This window comes from Hylobates moloch, unplaced genomic scaffold (assembly GCF_009828535.3).
Source record: "Hylobates moloch isolate HMO894 unplaced genomic scaffold, HMol_V3 SCAFFOLD_6, whole genome shotgun sequence".
Lineage (NCBI taxonomy): Eukaryota > Metazoa > Chordata > Mammalia > Primates > Hylobatidae > Hylobates > Hylobates moloch.
The window spans coordinates 91,760,681-91,780,423 of record NW_026652281.1 but is presented as its reverse complement, the minus strand read 5'-3'; the positions used below and the strand labels follow the sequence as shown (position 1 = coordinate 91,780,423).

General features: G+C 46.5%; 1 protein-coding gene across 3 annotated transcripts in view; it reads right to left on the bottom strand.

Moving 5' to 3' along the window:
- Nucleotides 1-19,743, bottom strand: part of GNAO1 (G protein subunit alpha o1) — a 169,684-nt gene that overhangs the window by 121,875 nt on the left and 28,066 nt on the right. Inside the window, exon 1 of one of the 3 annotated variants that reach the window (XM_058441001.1) lies at nt 3,805-3,942. The exons of the other annotated variants lie outside the window; for them this stretch is intronic. Coding sequence (XP_058296984.1) covers nt 3,805-3,839 — 35 coding nt within the window. The 5' untranslated portion in view covers nt 3,840-3,942. Of the gene's footprint in view, nt 1-3,804; nt 3,943-19,743 lie in introns of those variants that run through there. 3 annotated transcript variants of the gene reach the window in all.

Genomic DNA, 19,743 nt, shown 5'->3' with positions numbered 1-19,743 from the left:
TCTCAGGCAGAGTGCCTGTGATGGGCTAGTGCAAAACTTACATCAGTGCTCAAGATGTAAGTCTGTGATGTGACACTGGAGTGTATTTTCTATTGTCTCCATCTCTGATGGTAGGGAGAAGGACACAAAAGGAAAAATCTTCCAGAGATTTACAGAGATGCCTGCAGGGCATAAAGTGATATGCAATCACATATGTAGATATGGGAAAATGTTCAGAGTGTACAGTGAGAGTAAAGAGGGGCAATAAAATTATGTGTTCAGTTTGATACTAGCTTTTGTTTAAAAACACATACACATGCATTGAAAGAAGTCTAGAAACATATATACCCAAATGCAAATTATGATTCGCTCTGAGTAATAGAAATACAGGCTATATTTATTTTCTTCCATTTTAAAGTCTGTATATCCTACATTATCTATGAGAAATAAGCATTAATTGTGTAACAAAATTATTACTTTAAAAAATGCACGTGTGGGAAGCACATGCTATGCCAATGGGCCTGAGTCTACTGCTGCCTGCTGTGTACCCTGCAGCGTGGAAAGAGATCAGGAGTGGAGGCAGACTTGAGGGGGAACAATTGCTCCCCTGAGCCTGTTTTCCAAAAGAAGTATCTTTTCAACAAATGTTCTTGCAGCAGTGGGGTGGCCACCACTATGTTGACATTATTAACATGAAAAAAGAAAGTCAACAGGGTGGGGAGGAAGACTCTGTGACTGTGGTGCTGTGGTCATGTGCTTGTCCCCCACTCTCCAATCTGGTCTCAGCTCCAAGGTGTTAGAACCCGCTGTGCCTCTGGTCACATGCACAGGCAAGACTGGACTGCAATCAAGGATAGCTATGTGTCTCCAGCCTTCAGGAAAGGATGCAGTTTTCTGGATTAAGAGAGAAGAGAAGGAGTAGCCAACCTTGCTCCAATGCCAGGCCCTGTTGGTACCTTAGAGGCTGTCAGATTGGGGGAAGCCCGATCCTCTTGGTCCCACATTTTGAAAACCTCATCTTGTGGCCAGATATCAGGAGGATGCAGCAGGCCTGCTGAAAAAAAGTCATCCCACAAATGTGTGTGGGGCGGGGCGGGGGGGATCTGTGATGGGACCCGTGATGGAGACCCTCTGTCACGAGCCTCAGCCCAAGAACCTCCTTTCACCCTCGCTTCCTCAGAATATTGTAAAATGTATGAAATAATGGTGCTGGCCCAAAGCTTTGAGAAAGATGGAGAATGAAGTTTATATCATAGCTGGTTATGGATCCCACAGATGAGACTGTACAAGTGGTACCCCAGGAACCGAGACACTAACTTGGGTCTTTTATCCGTTGCCAGCTGGCCTTGCAACGTGCAGCTGCTAAACAAACAAAAAAGAATTCACATTTTCATTTAGATGACTTTGTGCTTCATAATGTGTCCATTTTTTTTTTTTCTGGAGCCAGAGTGTTTGTTATTTCTCTGCAATTTCAGAAGTTATGAAATGATTCATGGTTTTGTTGGAGCTGAAGTCAACCAAAACCATTCATAATTGTGAACAATCTCTGTTATTGTTAGAGGGAAAACGCCAAGGCATCTGTGCTTCCCAAAAACACATGGGGGGAGAATTCCAGTTTGGAAATGGACCGGCTGTGTTTTTCCCCTAGAGTTAAATTTATACAGAATGATTTCCAGGGAGATGGCTGTGTTCTCCTGGTTGCAGCAGTGGGGTGGCCACCAGAACTCATGGTTTCTCCTCTCTCCTTCCTCTCCTTTCTCTTTCAGATGCAGGCATCCCTGTGGCATTGCTCTGCACAGCCGTAGTTACTCATTAAATGTCTATCTCCCCTACAAGAGGAGGGGTTCATGAAGGTAAGACCACATCTATCTTACTCAGCTCCAATATCCAGCTCCATGTCAGGTACATAGATGGTGCTTAACAAATATCTGTTTAATGAATGACTGCATAAACCCCACCAGCTAATGTCATTACTCTTTAGTCTTTTGATTCTTCATATTCTTGATACCATATTAATTTGCACTGGTTGATAGCATGTACAATTATAAGAGAGACTTACCTGAAAACGAAAGAATAAAATACTGATAGTAAATATTTTTTGAGTACTCATTTTGTGCTAAGCAATGTGCTAAGTACTTCAGGTACAGCATTCCACTTAATCCTCACAAAAATTTTATGACCTAAGTTCTACTATAACTCTACTCTTACAGATGAGGCTACTGAGGCACAGATAAATTAAGTAAACTTATCCAGGATCACTCAGCAATAAGTGATGAAGCTAGACACAGATATCCAAATGCACAATCCTACATGCTCCTGGGACACAGCCCTCAGCTAAAGCACTTCTGACTGCCATTTTCAGAATGTATTCAGAATCTGAAAACTTTAAATGGTGGTAAGACTTTGTTTTCTCTTGGTGAGTCTGCCTTTGTGTTCAAAAGTCCCTCAAAGCCATAGGTATTTGGCGATTACAGAGGATCACTGCGTTTGGAAACAAAGCGCTGGTGTAAACTATAATGCCACGAGACCATTTTGCTCTGGTGAGCCATGGACTAGCTTGGAAAGGTCACTCGAGGAAAGAAGTAACATAGTAGAGTGAAACGGGCACTGGACTGGGAATCAGGTTTTTTTGCAGGGTGACCTAAGATTGGTACTTTGTCTCTCTGACGCTGGCCAATATGAACTGATGGGGTTGGCCTGGAACACTGAGGTCCAGACCTATCTGCAAGTCATACCTGGAAATGTCTAAAGCTCCTAAGAAAGCCACCTCCACTTTCCCTTTCTCTCCTCTAATCTACCTCCCAGGGTCAATTCTATGGATTCAAACTGAATGATCTCTTTCTCTCTTTCTCTGTCTCTCTCTCCTTCTGTATGTGTGTGCGTGCCTGTGTTTTGTGAAGGGACTAGAAAAGATACAGTTAACCCAGGCTCTCTTTTCTCCAACACATCTACTTTGAAACTCATGTCTAAGGTTCAATTCTGCAATTTAAACTTTAGCCAGAATTGCCCACACCACTCACTTCTTCTCCCCACAGCAGACTAGTGTGGACTTGCTAGCAAAGGTCAACCAGTTCACCATCTTTAGGAAAGATCTAGGAAGCAATAATGGGAGAACATGCCTCTTTACCTGAGAAGTGAAACCAAGAATGACTGCCTGAACTTGAGTGGAGACCTGGTGCCCAGCTTCTCCAAGTCAAGATAGGCTATGACTCAAAGAATCACCATCTCAGTGAAAACAGGAGAGCCTTGATCCCCCTTTGTGAAAATTTCAAATGGTAAAGGTCCAGGTCATGTACATAAAATGCCCATCTACCAACTTCCACCACTCCATTTCACTTCCTACTTCACACAGAGCCAAGAAATCCATGCATGTCAAATAAATAAGATAAATATCTTATCTCCTGCCAGAATCATGCATATTCATCTTAATCCAAAGGGCAAGTGGCTACCTACAAGGCTGGGCCACTCTCTTAGCTTCCAGGCAGGGCTGTGGTGATCCCAGCAGAGTAAGGACACAGAGGCTGTTGGTTGCACAGTCCTGAAAGATTATCCAGGGAGGCCTGGGAGGATAGGACACACTCCGCATTTCCACCCAAGTCCCATGTTAAATGGAAGCCTCCCTCTCAGCGGGCATTCCCCTAGGAGCACTGCCTTTAGGAACAATTGTCAGACTGGTTGTGCTCTCAGGGGATGTCGAGGAGACCTGACCAGGCAGGCGCCAGGAACCAAAGGGAAATGGTAGACAGGCACAGGCTGCAGCAGCAGAGCCCCTCGCCTGGACTGTGTAGTGTCCCGCTGGCCTTCAGTTCTGCTAGCTCTACCTACCTCCTTGTAGTCCCTGCAGGATTCAACTTCCTCATCTGTTGATGGGCTGGGCTGCATGCTCTGTCTAAGCTTCTGTCTTCTTTAAGATTCTAAATCTCTATCAAGTTTCTAGGTGATCTGAGTGGACTGAGCCACCTGCAATCAGAGGGAAGTCCTGCAGTCTCTTTGAGGGAGTCAAATGCTAGAAGACATAACTTGTCTCAATCACCAGCCTTCAAGGGAGCATGAGCTTTATATGCCATGCTGCTTCTTCCTCTTCCAACTGCACCCTGAGAGTTGTGAGTTGTGGCTAAGAATCTCTGTCTGGTCAGCGAATAAGTGTCTTTTGCAGAACTCAAGTGCCGCAGCACCTTATTTAAACTCCCTGAGGGGCTGTGGGGTAAGAAAGACATAAACAGCATTTTCACAGGAATCTGGTGGCTGAACATTAACTACCCACTGGGGCATGCAAATAGCCAGTGTAGCTCCCGATGGCCACACACTGCCCACCCCCCAAGTGAAACAGATTCTCTGGCCCAGGCAGATGACCAGGGGGACAGAGGTAGACTGTTTTCCTCAATTTTTAAGGCTCGAATGTTTTCTCTTGGAGGATCTTTGAGTTGGAAAGGGCCCCCTGCATGCCTAATGTGGTCACTGGAACAGGAGTTGGGGGTGGCGGAACCAGAGGGGAAGGGGCTGGTCCCATTCTGAACCATACTCCCTCAGAAACTCCTGTACCCTTGGAGAAGACTCCCTGGATTTGAGAAGCAAACCACCCAGGGACTGGGAAAAATGGAAGTTGCAGAACTGGGAAGCTGGGTCAACCGTGAAACAGTTCATGGGTTCATGCAGACTTTCAGTGAGCTCTCCTTAAACTGGCTATTAGAGCCTCATGGGCAAGGCTGAGGAACTGCAGGCCTGGCTGAATCACAGCTAAACCCTCTTTCCAGCTGCACTTACCTAAAGACAGTATTCAGCTGCAGGCCCCGAGCATGTCTGTCAATCCCCTCTTTGGAGATCAGTCTGAACTGCCCCACCCTACCAACCATGAGTACCCGCAGCCTAAGGGCATTCTGGCCAGAAGGCCAAGGCCGTGAGGCTGGCTGGCTGCAAAAGTGTTTGCTCAGGCCTTTGGCATTCCCTAGGCTGGTGGCTACTGGGTTTTCCCACCAGAGAGGTTGACAGGTAGACTCTCCTTGGGGTGTCACCTCCTACCTCCAGCCAGACCAGGAGGGTTTGGCACCTAGGGCCACTCACAGTCCTTAAAAATACCTAATGCTGGCTTCTTTAGGAATATAAACAAAGTGGGTGTGGGTGTTTGGGTGAACATACTGCCAAGGAAAGAAGTGAATCAACCTCCCAGCTTAGGAGCCTCAGGCAGAGATGAGGTTACTGAAGGCAGAGAGGCTAGGGGCAAATCAATATCATGCTTCCCAGTACAGCATCTGGGCTGTTTATTTTGGCCCAGTGCCTTGGTTATATTCCCTCAAGAGAAGGTAAAATCAACATCAGCAGGCCAAGGGTTCACATGCCATTATGTGGTGCCAACAGACAAGGGGGCGTGGAGCCTTTGGGGAACAAGAGTGTCAAGGTGGCCAAGGGGCCCTCAGCCTGCCTCAGACAGCTAGAAGCACTTCCCCTTCAAAAGCAGCTCCAAGGGCAGCATCTTCGCTGGGAGGTTCCAAGGGTAAATGGTGGCAACTCTCTGGCTGGGCAGACACAGACCTGCCTGTAGTAACCACAAACAGAAATCCACAAGCTTGGAATCTTGAGGCCTGAAACATTCAGATGACATCGCCACCTTCCAGGAAATCACCTCACGCTCTGCTTCTGAGTTCCACACCATGACTTGCATCCTTTTGGGCACTGCCTTCTCATTCATACACAGAGAGGACAAGGCAGAGGAAGCAAAAGCCTTGGCCTACAGCAAGCAGCTCACTTTTAATCTGGTGCCTTCTCTGCTGGAATCTGACTCTCAGAAACGTGTATTGCTCTCCATACATAGAAGACCTTCCATTCATTTTTCCATTCACTCATTTATCCAACCAAACTTTACTAAGCACCTACTATGTGCCAATCCCTGTTCTAGACACTAGGGTATGCAAATAGTGAACAAAACAGTCACTGCCTACACAGAGCTCTCATTCTATGATAATAACAGTAACAGGTAAGTATCGGCTTTGTACCAGACCCCATTCTAAATGTTAAACACAGATCTCATATAATCCTCAAAACAACTTTAGCCAGGTACTATAAGCACTCCATTTTACAGATGAGAAAACAGAGACAGCTAGATTAAGTAATGATTCCTGGTGATGGCAGGATTCAAATCCATTTAGTGCAATGATACTACACCTCCCAAGCTACAGGAGTGTCATAGATGCATTTTCCTTATGGTGAAGTCTTTCTGACCTGTCTTGAAAGCCATTTGAGTAAGGGGCATGTTTTATTGTACTCACAAAATGGAAATAGCCTATAAGCTCTTAGAGCAATAAAAATAGAATCACAAGGATATAAAGAAGAAGAGATGTCTTCGTGAAGCTGTCTTTTGTCTTTCTGGTTATAAGAAGTAAAAAGTTAGTTGCAGGGCACTTCACCCCAACCCCTTTTGAGGAGGCCTATTATATGTCATGTTTTTTTCCAACGTATTTTATACTGAAATAACAAAAAGCCATAACTGTACAAAATGAAAAGTAAGTGCTGAGTACTCCCTTGTGTGAGTGGTCTGTTGGGTCTGTGGTTGGAGGAAGACCAGCTCTGTGAGAGGCCAATGGTTTTTCATGCAAAAAGAGTTCTGAGGTCAAACAAGTGTGGGAAACTCTGAATTACACAAAAAGAGCTGTTGGATTTTTCTTAATTATAGAACTTCTCAGAGCCTTTAATATGCTAAAGTTCATTGTGTCTCTCCAAGAGTTTTTGTAGCAGGCAGCATTTTCTACAGTTGCTTGACCTTACAACTCTTTTGAGGGGAGGTATAGAACACAAGTTTAAAGCTCACAGAACCAGAATTCCAAAGGATGTGAACCTGGGAAATGCCTGACTCATTAGAGCCTCTCTCTCTAGACAGAAACACTATTCGTCTTACTGGGTGCATTTCTGAAGATCCATGAACTTCTCAGAGCTACGAGGCTCAAGAGGGTCAATTATGTTACAGCAAGCATTAGGAAGCCCTTGCTAAGCTTTTGTGGAATTTTTTTTTTTTTTTGTAGGAGAGGCTGCAGGAGGGAGGATGCATCAAAAGATGAGCAATAGTAAAGAAAACTTTTTTTTTTTTTTAAAGCAGACATCATCAATGCCTTGCTGTGTGTCCTTAGGTAGGTCCTTTACCCTCTCTAGGCGTCAGTCCCACTTGTCCATCATCTGCAATAAATGGGATCTCCATTTTCCCAACACCAGATGGTCTGGGCCCCCCTCCTCCAGCCCCCACATTCTCTGTCTCTCTCTGATCTGCCAACCAGATGGGAAAAGCACTGACAAGAGGCCACAGGGACGACGTTGTCACAGAGGTGCACCTTTTCCTGGGACCAGGCTCCATCTTGCCAAGGGCCCTGTCCTGCCAGGTGGAGAGAATATTGAGCCTCAGAGGAGTAGAGGCCCCTTGGGAAATACAGGTTGGACCGCCAGGGAATCGAAAACCCTTGACTTCAGGTGCCAGTGCCTAGTACCAAGCCTGGTGATTTTTCAAGGTATCACAGATGAGCTCCTTGAAGCAGCTCTTTTCAAACACAGTCTGCATTCAGATTTATTTAAGTGGTTCAGAAAAGGGTGCTCATTCTCTTCCTTGACCGCATCCCTCCCACTTTCCCGGTTCTCTTAGTCCCTCCCAGTTGTACCCCAAGTTCCACTCTCTCTCTAATCCCCGCTCACAGAGAACATGCCAGGTACTCTTCTAGGTGCTAGGGACAAAACAGACCTGGACCTGGCTCTCAGGGAACATATATTCTAGAAAAGGAAAAGAGAAAATGAACAAATAAATACAAGAAAGGTGGTAATAAATGAAGAATTAAGCAAAGCGTGGGGACGGCAAGTGATGAGGGCTGCTATTTAAGACAGGGTGTCATGGAAGGCCTCTTGGAAGAGGAGACATATGGGCAGAGACCTGAATGGAGTTCTTTTCTTGGGTAAGGGTGAGTCTGCTCTGCGCCTACCCCACGGTGGATTTCAGAGGGCTGGGAGGTGAGTTGCCAGTCAAGGTCTGGGCCTGGCCATGGAGTAGGCTGGGCTGAGTCTGAGCATGGACCAACAGAGTCTTTCACATAAAGCATAAGCCACACTGCCCAGGTAATGGTGTCGTCCTGTTTTGGGACTTGTACATCCTCATTCTCCTCATCTCTTCCTGTCTTTGGGTCCTGGCTATACGACATACCCACAGGGTGGGGATTAACCAGATAAGAAACGCTGAACAAAGCCTCAGCTGTTTCCTGACAGGGACAGACACCCAGGGCACCAACTCCACAGACCCGGGCTGAGAGGTTGCAGACTGACAGAGCACAAGGGGGCACAGCCTCCCTTTCTATCTCTGGGCCTCAGTTCCCCATTTGAGAAATGCAAGGGCTGGATGGTCTCCATGAGCCTTTCCAGTTTTAAACCACACATGACTCTGGACATGCCTGAACTCAGTTTCCAGGAAGAGGAAAGCAAAGACACAAAGAATGAAGAAACTTTATCGTGAGTCAATGGAAATCCTGGAGCATGGACCCCTACATTAGAGAAGATGCTCAGAAACCCAGTCACTGAAACATGAACCAGAAAAGGGGCCCTTAGCTATGTGACATCAAAGTCTTGTGGGCTGAGTCTCAGTGGTCGGTTTCACATACCACACCAGAACACAGGTTTATATAAAACAAACCATAAAGACTATTCCAATAGCTTCAGGGATATTTCATACTCTCTGTCTCTCCCCACCCACGCTCTGATTATGGATGAAGGGCAGAGCTATAAAATCTGCTGGAGAGGTAACCCCTTATCAGGGGACCAGGCGAGGCACTGTTTGCTGAAGGCCCATTCACCCAGGTGAAGCCCTCATCCAGGCCTGAAACAACAGATGGCTGGAGCTTGGAGGTGAATGTCCCACTTCCTCTGGACAAGCTGTGTTTGCACAGGGGGCGAGTGGCACAAGATCCCACTGAAGGGCATGGAAGAGACCAGGCCCCACAGCAGCCTCCACTGTGGTCATTGCACACCAGGCTGGGCAGTTCGTAGGTGCACAGAATTCACACCAGGAGCATGTCACTGCCGCAGTACATGCAGAGCAGCAGCTTTCATTGAAATTTTTTTTTTAAAGTTACGGAACGTAAGTGACTAAATGATCAAAAGCATCATTTTTTCCTGTAAAACAAACAGGAGGAGTTTGTTTCGCCATATGAAGGATAATATAGAAATTCACATGGATTTTTAAAATAAAAAGCCAGATGTTAAAAAAACACAACTCTGGCTTGAGGTGGACTGCTGCAGGCAATGCCCTTTGACTCTCCTGGGCACACACTCACCATCTGCTTCCACAAAAGCTACTTGGTGGAAAAGCTCGAGAAGTTCTAAGAGTGTAACAAGCTAGGATTTCTTTCATTCCACAGACACTCACTGGGTACCTGCATTCTGTTAGTCATGGTTTTAGGTACTTTGGAATTAGATACACTTGAGTTTCTGGGCCTCAAGGTTTTGCGTTTTTGTTTTGTTTTGTTTTTTAATCTGTGAAATAGAGACAATGAAACTTAATCTCAATGGGTTATTGTGAAGATTAAATTCCATCTATTTGTCCGTCCATCCATCCATCCATCCATCCATCCATCCATCCATCCATCCATGAACAGTGCCTGGTTGTCAGCAGAGATCCAATTATTTATAGCTCCTGGTCCCCAGTACTTGTTTTCACATGGGTAAAAACAACAATGGGGGCAGGGCACAGGTGGCTCACACCTGTAATCCCAGCACTTTGGGAGGCTGAGGAGGGTGTATCACTTGAAGTCAGGAGTTTGAGACCAGCCTGGCCAACATGGTGAAACCCTGTCTTTACTAAAAATACAAAAAAATTAGTCAGGTGAGGTGGCATGTGCCTATAATCCCAGCTACTCAGGAGGCTGAGGTAGAAGAATCACTTGAACCTGGGAGGTGGAGGTCGCAGTGAGCTGAGATTATGCCACTGCACTCCAGCCTGGGTGACAGAGTAAGTGAGACTCCATCTCAAAACAAACAAACAAAAAAACAAAAACAGCAATGGTATCGGCTATACAAAGCAGATATTCCTCAAAATGATTCTACCTCTACCCTCCAAATCCTCCTTTCAAGCATTAAGGTCTTTTTCATTTCTCCTCCATTACAGAAGTTTACTAAGTAGCATTGGGTTATATAAAACAAAAGTTAATTCATTCAATCAACAAATATATACTGAGCTCCTATTATGTACCACGCACACAGCAGAGAACAAAAGATAATCCTTGTTCTCATGGAGCATACATGAGTAAAGATAACTAACAAACATGTATAACAACAAACCTATGAATAAACTTTTATCTATATATACACGTCAATAGCACTACGCACTTTTAAGAAATATGAAGCAGGGTAAGTGAAGGGGCGGTAACAGTGGGATGTTAATTTACATAGGGTGGTCTTAAAGTGGCATTCATGCAGACCTGACAGAAGTGGGGCAGTGTGGCCAGGAGATGTGCCCACAGCATGCTGCAAGTGAGTTAGCAGAACTGGGGCTTGGAGCCAAGTTTTCTGAACATGAAGCTCTTCCCATTGCCCTGGTGGGAAGCAGAGATGCAATTACTTACAGCTCCTGGTCCCGGCTCAGGGCCGGCAAGCTCAAGGCAGGAGTCAGGATCCATAGGGGCACGGAAGAAAACATCACATTTCTAGTTATGATAACTTTCAGTTAACTTTTATATTGTTCTATTTTTCTTTATGTATTTTAATATACATAATCTAAATAAATAAATATATATATGTATACACACACACACACACACACATATACACATACATATGCATATACACAGGGTTACCAGCTCAAACATCTTTTACTAAAGAGGTACATACATGGAAATGCCAGGAGAACCCTGCCACTCTCTGGGTATGTCTCAGCCTATTCCAGTCTGGCCTGGTGGTGGCCCTGGCTAAGCCTGGGGAAGCCTTCCTCTGGTTGCACTTGGAACACATAACTGTGCAGAGGGAGGCAGATGGAGGCAGGTTGGCCTCCCTTTTTGGCTCTGCAAAGTGCCATCAGCCCTGGCATCATGCTCAGGGCTATCTGGTCATGCCAACTGTGGGGTGAGAGCTTCCTGTCAATCCTGCTATGCCTCTTCAGGTAACCAAGCCCAGCACTGCCCAGGCAGGGAATGGAGGCTTCTCGGTCCAAGGGAGCCAGGCAGACACAGCCATTTACGCAGCTGTGTGCTCCTCTCAGACTACCTGATGGCAGCTTCCACTCAACTCCAGCCACGCCTAGTGACACTGAAGAACACCATTAAATTAAACATATCACCAGCAAGAAGGCCAAAAGGCTGTAGACAGAAAAACCATGCCTCCAAGCCTCATTATGTTAGCAAAATAATAACAATAATACCAGGGAAAATAATACCAACAAAGCCAGGGAAAGAGGTGGGATTGCTTCAGTATGTATAGAATCAGAAAGACCACAATTCTTTTTTTTTTTTTGAGACAGGGTCTTCCTCTCTCACCCAGGCTAGAGCATAATGGCACTGTCATGGCTCACTGTAGCCTTGACCTCCTGGGCTCAAGTGATCCTCTTGCCTTGGCATCCCAAAGTGCTGGGATTATAGGCATGAGCCACTGTGCCTGGCCAAAGACCACAGCTCTTACCATTGAAGCACAGTGATGTCTTAGGTAGCTGGCAGTGGTCAGGAAGGGAGCAGCAGAGAGTGCAAATCAAATGCACCCCAGGCCCCAGTGACCGGCTCAGGCCTGGAGACAGGGTGGGAACCAGGTGCTCACTCCCTGAGGTGCAAGGATGAAGCCAAGAGCCTGCCTGCAGAGGCCACTACACCTGGGCTCCTCTAGAGCACAGAACACTGGATGCCTCCTGAGCCAAGCAAGTGTCACGTGTGTCAAATGGGCAGGTGGTGAGACAGCAGGGAATGGAGGAGCCCAGGAGCAGTGGCGGGGGTGCGCAGACTTGTCTAAAACAATTACATTTCTCTCTTTCTTCTTCTTCTTGTTTTCTTTAAAAAAAAAACAAAAAACAAAAAACAAAAAAACAAAAACAAAAACAAAAAAACTGCATGGGCCAATAAAACAAAATGAAACAAACAGTTTCCCCTCCCCACCTTCCTCTTTCCCTACCCGCTACACCCCTTAAAAAACAAAACCATTCTGTGATTACTTCTCCAGTATAAAGGCTGTTCAAAACTTCCTAAAGATCCCCTTTTAAATCCCAAAAACGTAGCATCAAGCTAAGAGTGGGATGCTTTCTGGAGGGCAGTGTGGGCAATGATTAGGCCCTTGGGGCAGGGTCAGACCCAAGTTCAAGTCCAGCTCTGTCATTTACTGATTGTACAACCTTGGTTAAGTTTCTTGGTTCCTTGCATCCTCAGTTTATTGTTCTGTGAATGGAGAAGAAACCACCAAACTCATAGTTATTGAAAGGACTGATACTTAAATGACATAAAGGATGCAAGTGCCCAAAACTTATAAAACAGATATCTAATGTGCATTTAAAAATTAACACGGCCAGAGCAAAACCATTTTTTCCTGCTACTGCCCCAGGCTCTTTCTTTCCATCTCTAGTCTTTCCTACCTCAGTAGATGGCATCCCCATCTACCCAGGTGCTCAGACCAAAGCCATGGAATGCTCTTCAGTCCTTCTTGCTTCTATTTTCCATGGCCTGACCCAGTGGTGTGCTGGAGTGAGTTGCGCTGGCTCACGAAAGCTAACTTTGCATCACTCACTGGCCAGATGGGTAGCTTGAAACCAGCCGTGGTGGGAATATTACACCACAGAAACTGGCAAGCTCTACCAACAAGGGCCTCCCTCCCACCCTTGGCTGGTTTACCAGCATACCACTATCCTAATCATAAGTAGGCCCTATTATGACTCTAATTCCAAAATACTGCCTGATTCCAATAATTTCTCACTGTCTACTGCCGCAACCTTGGTCCCAGTTACCACCATCTTTCACCCAACTGAAAGGCTATGATGCCCCCTCCTTGGTCTCCCTGCTCCCTCTCTTGCCCCTCCACAGCCCGTCCTCCACACAGCAGCCACAGCAAACTCAAAGTAGAAGTCACATCATCTCTCTCCTAATTAACTCCCTCCAATGGCTTCCCCGCACACTCAGGCTCACCACTGGCTCTGTCTTTGTACTGTCTTTGTACTCCTGTTCCTTCTGCTTGGAAAGCTTTTTCCCCACACCTTTCCATGGCTGCCCTATTCTCATCATTTGCATCCTGGCTGAGATTTCATTTCTTCAAGAAGCTCTCCCTGCCTACTTTAGCTAAAGGAGCTCCTCAACTATCCTCTATCACATTCTTCATGGCACTCAATGCTGGCAACGATCTCATTTAGTTAACTTTGTGTGTTTCTCCGTCTTCATGAAACTAGAATGGCAGCTCCCTGAATGAGGTATGTCCCCAGTGACTTGAACAGAGCACACAGAAGACACTCAATAAATGCTTACTGTCTTACTAATGGATGGGGCTATCATTTTTATACCCCTGTTTTACTGATTCCCTATCCTCCAGAATGAACTCCATCCTCCCATTAGAAGGCAGAGAAGATGGCTCCAGCCCCATCAGATCTCGACAGAGTGCACACACCCAGATGTTGACTTGGCAACTGAACTAAGCTCATATTTAACTAGCTAGAGCCCAAACAATTTCTGCTAGTTCCCTCTGGGTGACCAGGAAGAGTCACCACCTCCCAACCTCCATTTTCTCTTCTGTAAAACTGGGCAAATCACACCTGCAGTAAACCATGGCAAGCAATGCACAAAAGTGCCAAGCCTGGAGCTGGTATGTAGTAGGAACACGCATTAGCTCCCCTTTCCAGGCACCACCCATATATTCCATTCCTCTACTCAGTTACCTGGTAACCCTGACATCATGACACTTGGCATTTCTTGCCTAGGAAAACCAATTCAGATTTTGCTCAATCCTCCTCAAACAGACAATGAAGCCCTGATTCCAATGAGACAGCATAAATGCCACATCCTGCTCTACAGAGATATAATGGCTTTTCCTGTGGCTGCCTTGTGTCGGGGGCAGCCTAGCACAGCCGAGGTACTGGTCAGCACCCTGTCCTACCTTAGCTGGCTCCCATGGAGATGGGGGACATCACCAGCTGTCCAGAAAGATTTCACTGGCTGCCAAGTTGTGTTCAGCCTCAGTGGAGCCAGAAGGCCTTGGAATGACAGCACAGCTCTGTCCCTGAGGCTGATGTGAAAGTTTTTGAACCATCCTCTAAAGGGCACCTGAAAGGAGGATTCTTTGAGAACTTATAAGTGTCCAGATGGGCTACAGATGAAGAAATTAGTCCCAAGGAGCCAAATGGCCCTAAATACCACAAAGCCATAAGTGTAAATGGGCAGACTAAAACCCAAGTCCTGGGCCGGGCACGGTGGCTCATGCCTGTAATCCCAACACTTTGGTGGATCACTTGAGGTCAGGAGTTCGAGACTAGCCTGGCTAACATGGTGAAACCCCATCTCTACTAAAAATACAAAAAATTAGCCAGACGTGGTGATGCACGCTCTAGTCACAGCTACTCGGGAGGCTGACAGAGGCATGAGAATTGCTTGAACCTGGGAGGCAAAGCTGCAGTGAGCTGAGATCACAACATTGCACTCCGGCCTGGGTGACAGAGTGAGACTCTGTCTCAAAATAAATAAATAAAAACAAAACCCAAGTCCTTCATCTATGCCATGCAGCCTTAGGTCACAGCAGAAGGGATTAACATGGGCATGAGTGGGCCATGGGCATCTGGCTGCTATTCTACCGGGGAACAGCCTCAGGAGGTCTAGAGAAGCCTGAGAACAAGCTTCAGATAGGCTTCTCCAAAGGCCACCACAGGAAGAAAGGGCAGGACTCTCACTCTTCTACTGAGCTCCTCTGCCTGACGCTCAATACTTCTATCCCACCGGACCAGCTTCTGGTTTGGCTTAGACCACAGGATCTAGAGACCTCCAAAGAAACGAAAACAGCCTGGTCCAGAGGAAGACGTACTGGCCAGACAGGCACGGGCCACATCCTGGGGCTCTGCACTGCCCATCTTCTGAGGCAGGCCCCCTTCCCCATTGAGCCTCAGATTCCCAGGTATAAGATGAAAGGCTTGAACTTGACCTCTTCTGAGAGTCCCTTCATCTCTGACCTTCTCTGAGTCTAACAGCACTCAGACAAGTCATTTACTCTTTCTGGTTCCCCTCATTCATTCAACATCCATTTACTGAACATCTTTTGTGGGCCAGCCCTGTAGGGGATGAAAGAGATGAATACAATGCAGTTTGTCCTTTCTCCAAGGAGTTTAAATCTTGTTCTTCAGGTGAGTTACTCAAAGTCTTAAATCTCAGTGTCCTCAACTGTAAAACAGGTTTGATAACAACCCTCACAGCTAACACCAAATAAGTATTTACCAACATTCCAGGTGCTATGAGGGGTTCCACATCCCATCCTCATAACCCAAAGGTAGGTACCATCATCTTTCCCACTTAAACCAAGAAGTCAAGCAAATTTCCCTAGACCACTGTGATGAGCAGAATAATGCCCCCTCCCCCAACAAAGAGGTCCACATCCTAATCCCTGGAACTTTACACCGCCAAAGGGACTTTGCAGATGCCATTAAGGTTATGAGATATGGAGATTATCCTGGATTATCTGGGTAGGTCCAATCTAATCACATGAATCCTTAAAAGCAGAGAACCTTTCCTGGCCGGATCAGAGAAAGAGAGAGAGATATAACAATGGAGGAAGAGTCAGATGTGCCTGAGAAAAACTCAACTTGCCACTGCTGGCTTTTAAGATAGAGGAAAGCAGGGGCCTCCACCAAGATATGTGGCAGCCACCTCTAGAACCTGGGAACAGCCCTCAGTTTCCAGCCAGGATGAAAAGGGGGCTCTTATAGTGGCAGGCACTGAATTCTGCCAACAATCTCAAAGAGCAAGGAATGGATTCTCCCCTCTAGAAGCCCCAGAAGGGAACACAGCCTGCTGACACCTTGATTTTAGGCTGGTGAACTTGAATGGGGCTTCTGACCAATAGAATTGTAAAATAATACATCTTATTGTTTTAAACCACAAAATCTGTGGCTATTTGAAACAGCCACAATAAGAAACCCAGTTATACACCCAGAAGGTGCTGGAGCTGGGTGCTGGGGCTCCAGCACCAGGGTCTCTGTATATAACACAGATACTCAACCACGCTGCTACAAAGCTCATTTCGCAGGGTGCACAGGTGATATCAGGCACCATGCCTGGGACGTGGCACTCAAAACATGCTAGCTATCATTATCACCTCATCGCCAGTCTTCACCATCTAGCAGCAAAGCCGTGTCACATTGCTCTCCCACGTGTCAAGGGAAAGGACTGGACGAAATGCTCTCCGAGGATCTGTTGCTCCTGGGTTTTTCCTCAGCTCACTCCATTTCTGCATTTCCTTTCTCACACACACCTAAGATGGAGGCTTAAGTTACCAGGCTCCAGGGCAAGCCTCAAGCCTGCAGTAGGGCTGTCAGAATTTCCTCCACCTAGTGAGCATGCTTGAGGGGTTACAATCTCATAGGGGGACAAGCTTGTATGCTTTTGTTCTGAGGAGGCCACTGACACAAGCGATCACAGGACTCCAAGGTCTGGGGAGTGGGGAGGCATTCTAATCTAGGTTATCACATCACGCTGATTGCAGAGGGGCAAACCCAGGGTCCATCCAGTTATTATAAGGACACCTTTAGATGGACAGCCCACTACCTCCTAGTGTTCTACAATTTGTGGGGAGCAGGGTGGTTCTCTACCAATCTCACGGGTCTGTTGCAGAAATAATGAAAAAGGACTGCAAAGCACTTTGCAAATCAAGGAGGCTGCCTCACTTGCCCTCCAGAGCTGTGAACACGCTGCTGCTCCCTCCCTCCCTCCCACTGACATGCTCTGTTCTTAATAAGGCTCCCATAAAGATCTCTCCTGCGAGATAATCATAGACTCTCAGGGGCATGCCACTCTTAGCTGTCAGCATCACTTAGGAAGACCTTATAAAGGCTTTCTCAATCTCCTGTTCATCTCAAAGTTGAGTTATCTTAAAAACTCTTGTAAATCCCATTGCGAAACTTCTGTGCTTGACTTCCAGCTCTTTTCCTAAGTTTCCCTCAACATCCCACCTAGCCTCTTGCCATCCCTGCATAGAAGCAGAGCACTGGGGTTAGATGGCTACATTCTCTCCAGACACCATTACTGGCTCTGGTGCTGGCTACCCCTCTCTGCCTTGGTTTCCTCTCCAACCCTGGGATGAAAAATCAAAGACCACAGGACATTGACATGTGTACAGCTTTGACTCCTGAAACAATGACGACGATGACCAGAAAAATTATACCCACGCTTTTATCCTGTACCCTGTGGTACAAGCTTCCTTTGGAGAATTAACAACTGTTCTCAAGAACAAGACCATAATTTCATCATCTGCATCATCTGGTCCCATGGCTTCTTTTTTTTTTTTTTTTGAGATGGAGTCTCCTTTTGTCACCCAGGCTGGAGAGTGCGGTGGCGCGATCTTGGCTCACTGCAATCTCTGCCTCCTGGGTTCAAGTGATTCTCCTGCCTCAGCCTCCTGAGTAGCTGGGGTTACAAGTGGACACCATCACACCCAGCTAATTTTTGTATTTTTAGTAGAGATGGGGTTTCACCATGTTGGCCAGGCTGGTCATGAACTCCTGACCTCAAGGGATCCACCCACTTCGGCTTCCCAAAGTGTTGGTATTACAGGCGTGAACCACTGCGCCTGGCCCCATGACTTGTTCATCTGAAATCGGTGAACACTTGAGGCAGGGTGTGGCAGGTCCCCAGACTGCCTCTGGGAGACTGCTAACCCCTGTCATAGTCTGTCCATGTTGCTGTAAAAAAAAAATACCTGAGATTAGGCATTTATAAAGAAGAGAGACTTATTTTCTCACAGTTGTAGAGGTTGGGGAGTCCAATGTTGAGGCACTGACATTCAGTGTCTAGTGGGGCCTTCTTGAAGCATCCTCCCATGGCAGAAGGTAGAAGGGCAAAAGGGCATGGAAGGGGTGAACTTGCCCCCTTGAGCTCTTTTATTAAAACGCTAATCCAAGGCTGGGTGCGGTGGCTCACACCTGTAATCACAGCACTTTGTGAGGCCAAGGCAGGTGGATCATGAGGTCAGGAGTTCAAGACCAGCCTGGCCAAGATGGTGAAACCCTGTCTCTACTAAAACTACAAATATCAGCAGGGTGCAGTGGCAGGCGCCTGTAATCCCAGGTACTCAGGTGGCTGAGGCAGGAGAACTGCTTGAACCCGGGCGGCAGAGGTTGCAGTGAGCCGAGATCGTGCCACTACACTCCAGCCTGGGTGACAAAGTGAGACTCTGTCTCAAAAAAAAAAAAAAAAAACCCACACTAATCCCATCCACGAGGGTGGAACCCTTGTGACCTAAGCACCTCCTAAAGGCCTCACCTCTTAATACTGTTGCATTAGAGATTAAGTTTCTACATGAATTTTGTAGGGGACACACATTCAAACCATAGCAACCCCCATATGCAAAGATTTGTTTTTTAAATTAAAAAACACAAGAGCATTTTTCTAAGGAAATTCTTCATAGTTTCCATCAGTTTCTCATAGGGGTTTGTGACCAAAAAGACATTAAGAACCTCAGTTTTGGACCCCAAACTTCTCCAGAAGGCTGTGAATGCTTGCAGGAGAAAGTCCATATGTCATTTTATACTGGAAGCCTGGACTTACCAGGGAACCTGGCCACAGTAGGCTCTAGTGAACGATTTTTGAAAGAATGATCTCTGAAAGCACATTCTGAGGTACTTTTTTCACAGAGGGGAGGAAAGGGCATATGTAGGATATAGAGGTGATTTTTTTGTAAGCAGGTAGGTATGATGGCAGACCCCCAGGCTAGGACTCAGGAGCCTTGTCCCAGCCTGCCTCCAACCTCAGATTCTTTACCTGCAAAAAGAGGCCAAAGATATCTGTTCACATGGCTGTCCAAGGAGCTGTGGGGAGATTTTACAAAAATAATAGGTATGGAGAAGTTTTTCAGGGGCCATCTTTACCTCTGCCCTTTCTGTTGACATTTCTGGGGCTATGGTTCCACTCCTCTTGTTCCTCTGCATTAAGAACAAGATTCCTAATTTTCCTCTGCTCTGACTTTTGAATAGACATGGGCCTTCTCCAGTTCTAGGAATTCAAATTCTCAGACTTTAGAGAGTCCAGAACCTTACCCTACTGACAGCAGCCATGTGGCAGAATCCCCCCCATTGCCCTGGGAGCTTTAGCACACACTTTCAGATGCTTCTCTCAACGGCTATTTTGCAGGCCAGGGGTTTCAGGCTTCTTCCCGAGAACAGGGGAGGTCAGAGCCATGAAGGAGCCACACAAAAAGTGGAATGGGACAATGGACAGGGCCTGCATCAAGGGTCAAAAGACGTGGGTTCAAGTCTTGACCTCTGGTTTGCTGTACACCTTAAGAAAAGCTAAAGTTCCACTCTGTGCATTAGTCTCTTTTTTCTGGGAGAAGATTAGATTTCCTAATATCCGATACCAAAGAAAAAAGAACTCTTTTAAAAACCCTGGTTTTCTGGAGGACATACAGTCATGATGAGCTGACAAACTGAGGACTCCCCCAAGAAGCTTTCTGCTGTGAGAACGGTAAGCAGGAGAAGAGATGCAATGGGGTGCCTTGGCTTCCCAAGCCTGACAGGCTTCTCACCACACAGGACCTTCCTCCCTGACCTAGGGTCTTGCCAGAGAGGGGAGGGCTAGGTGAGAACTCACTGCCAGA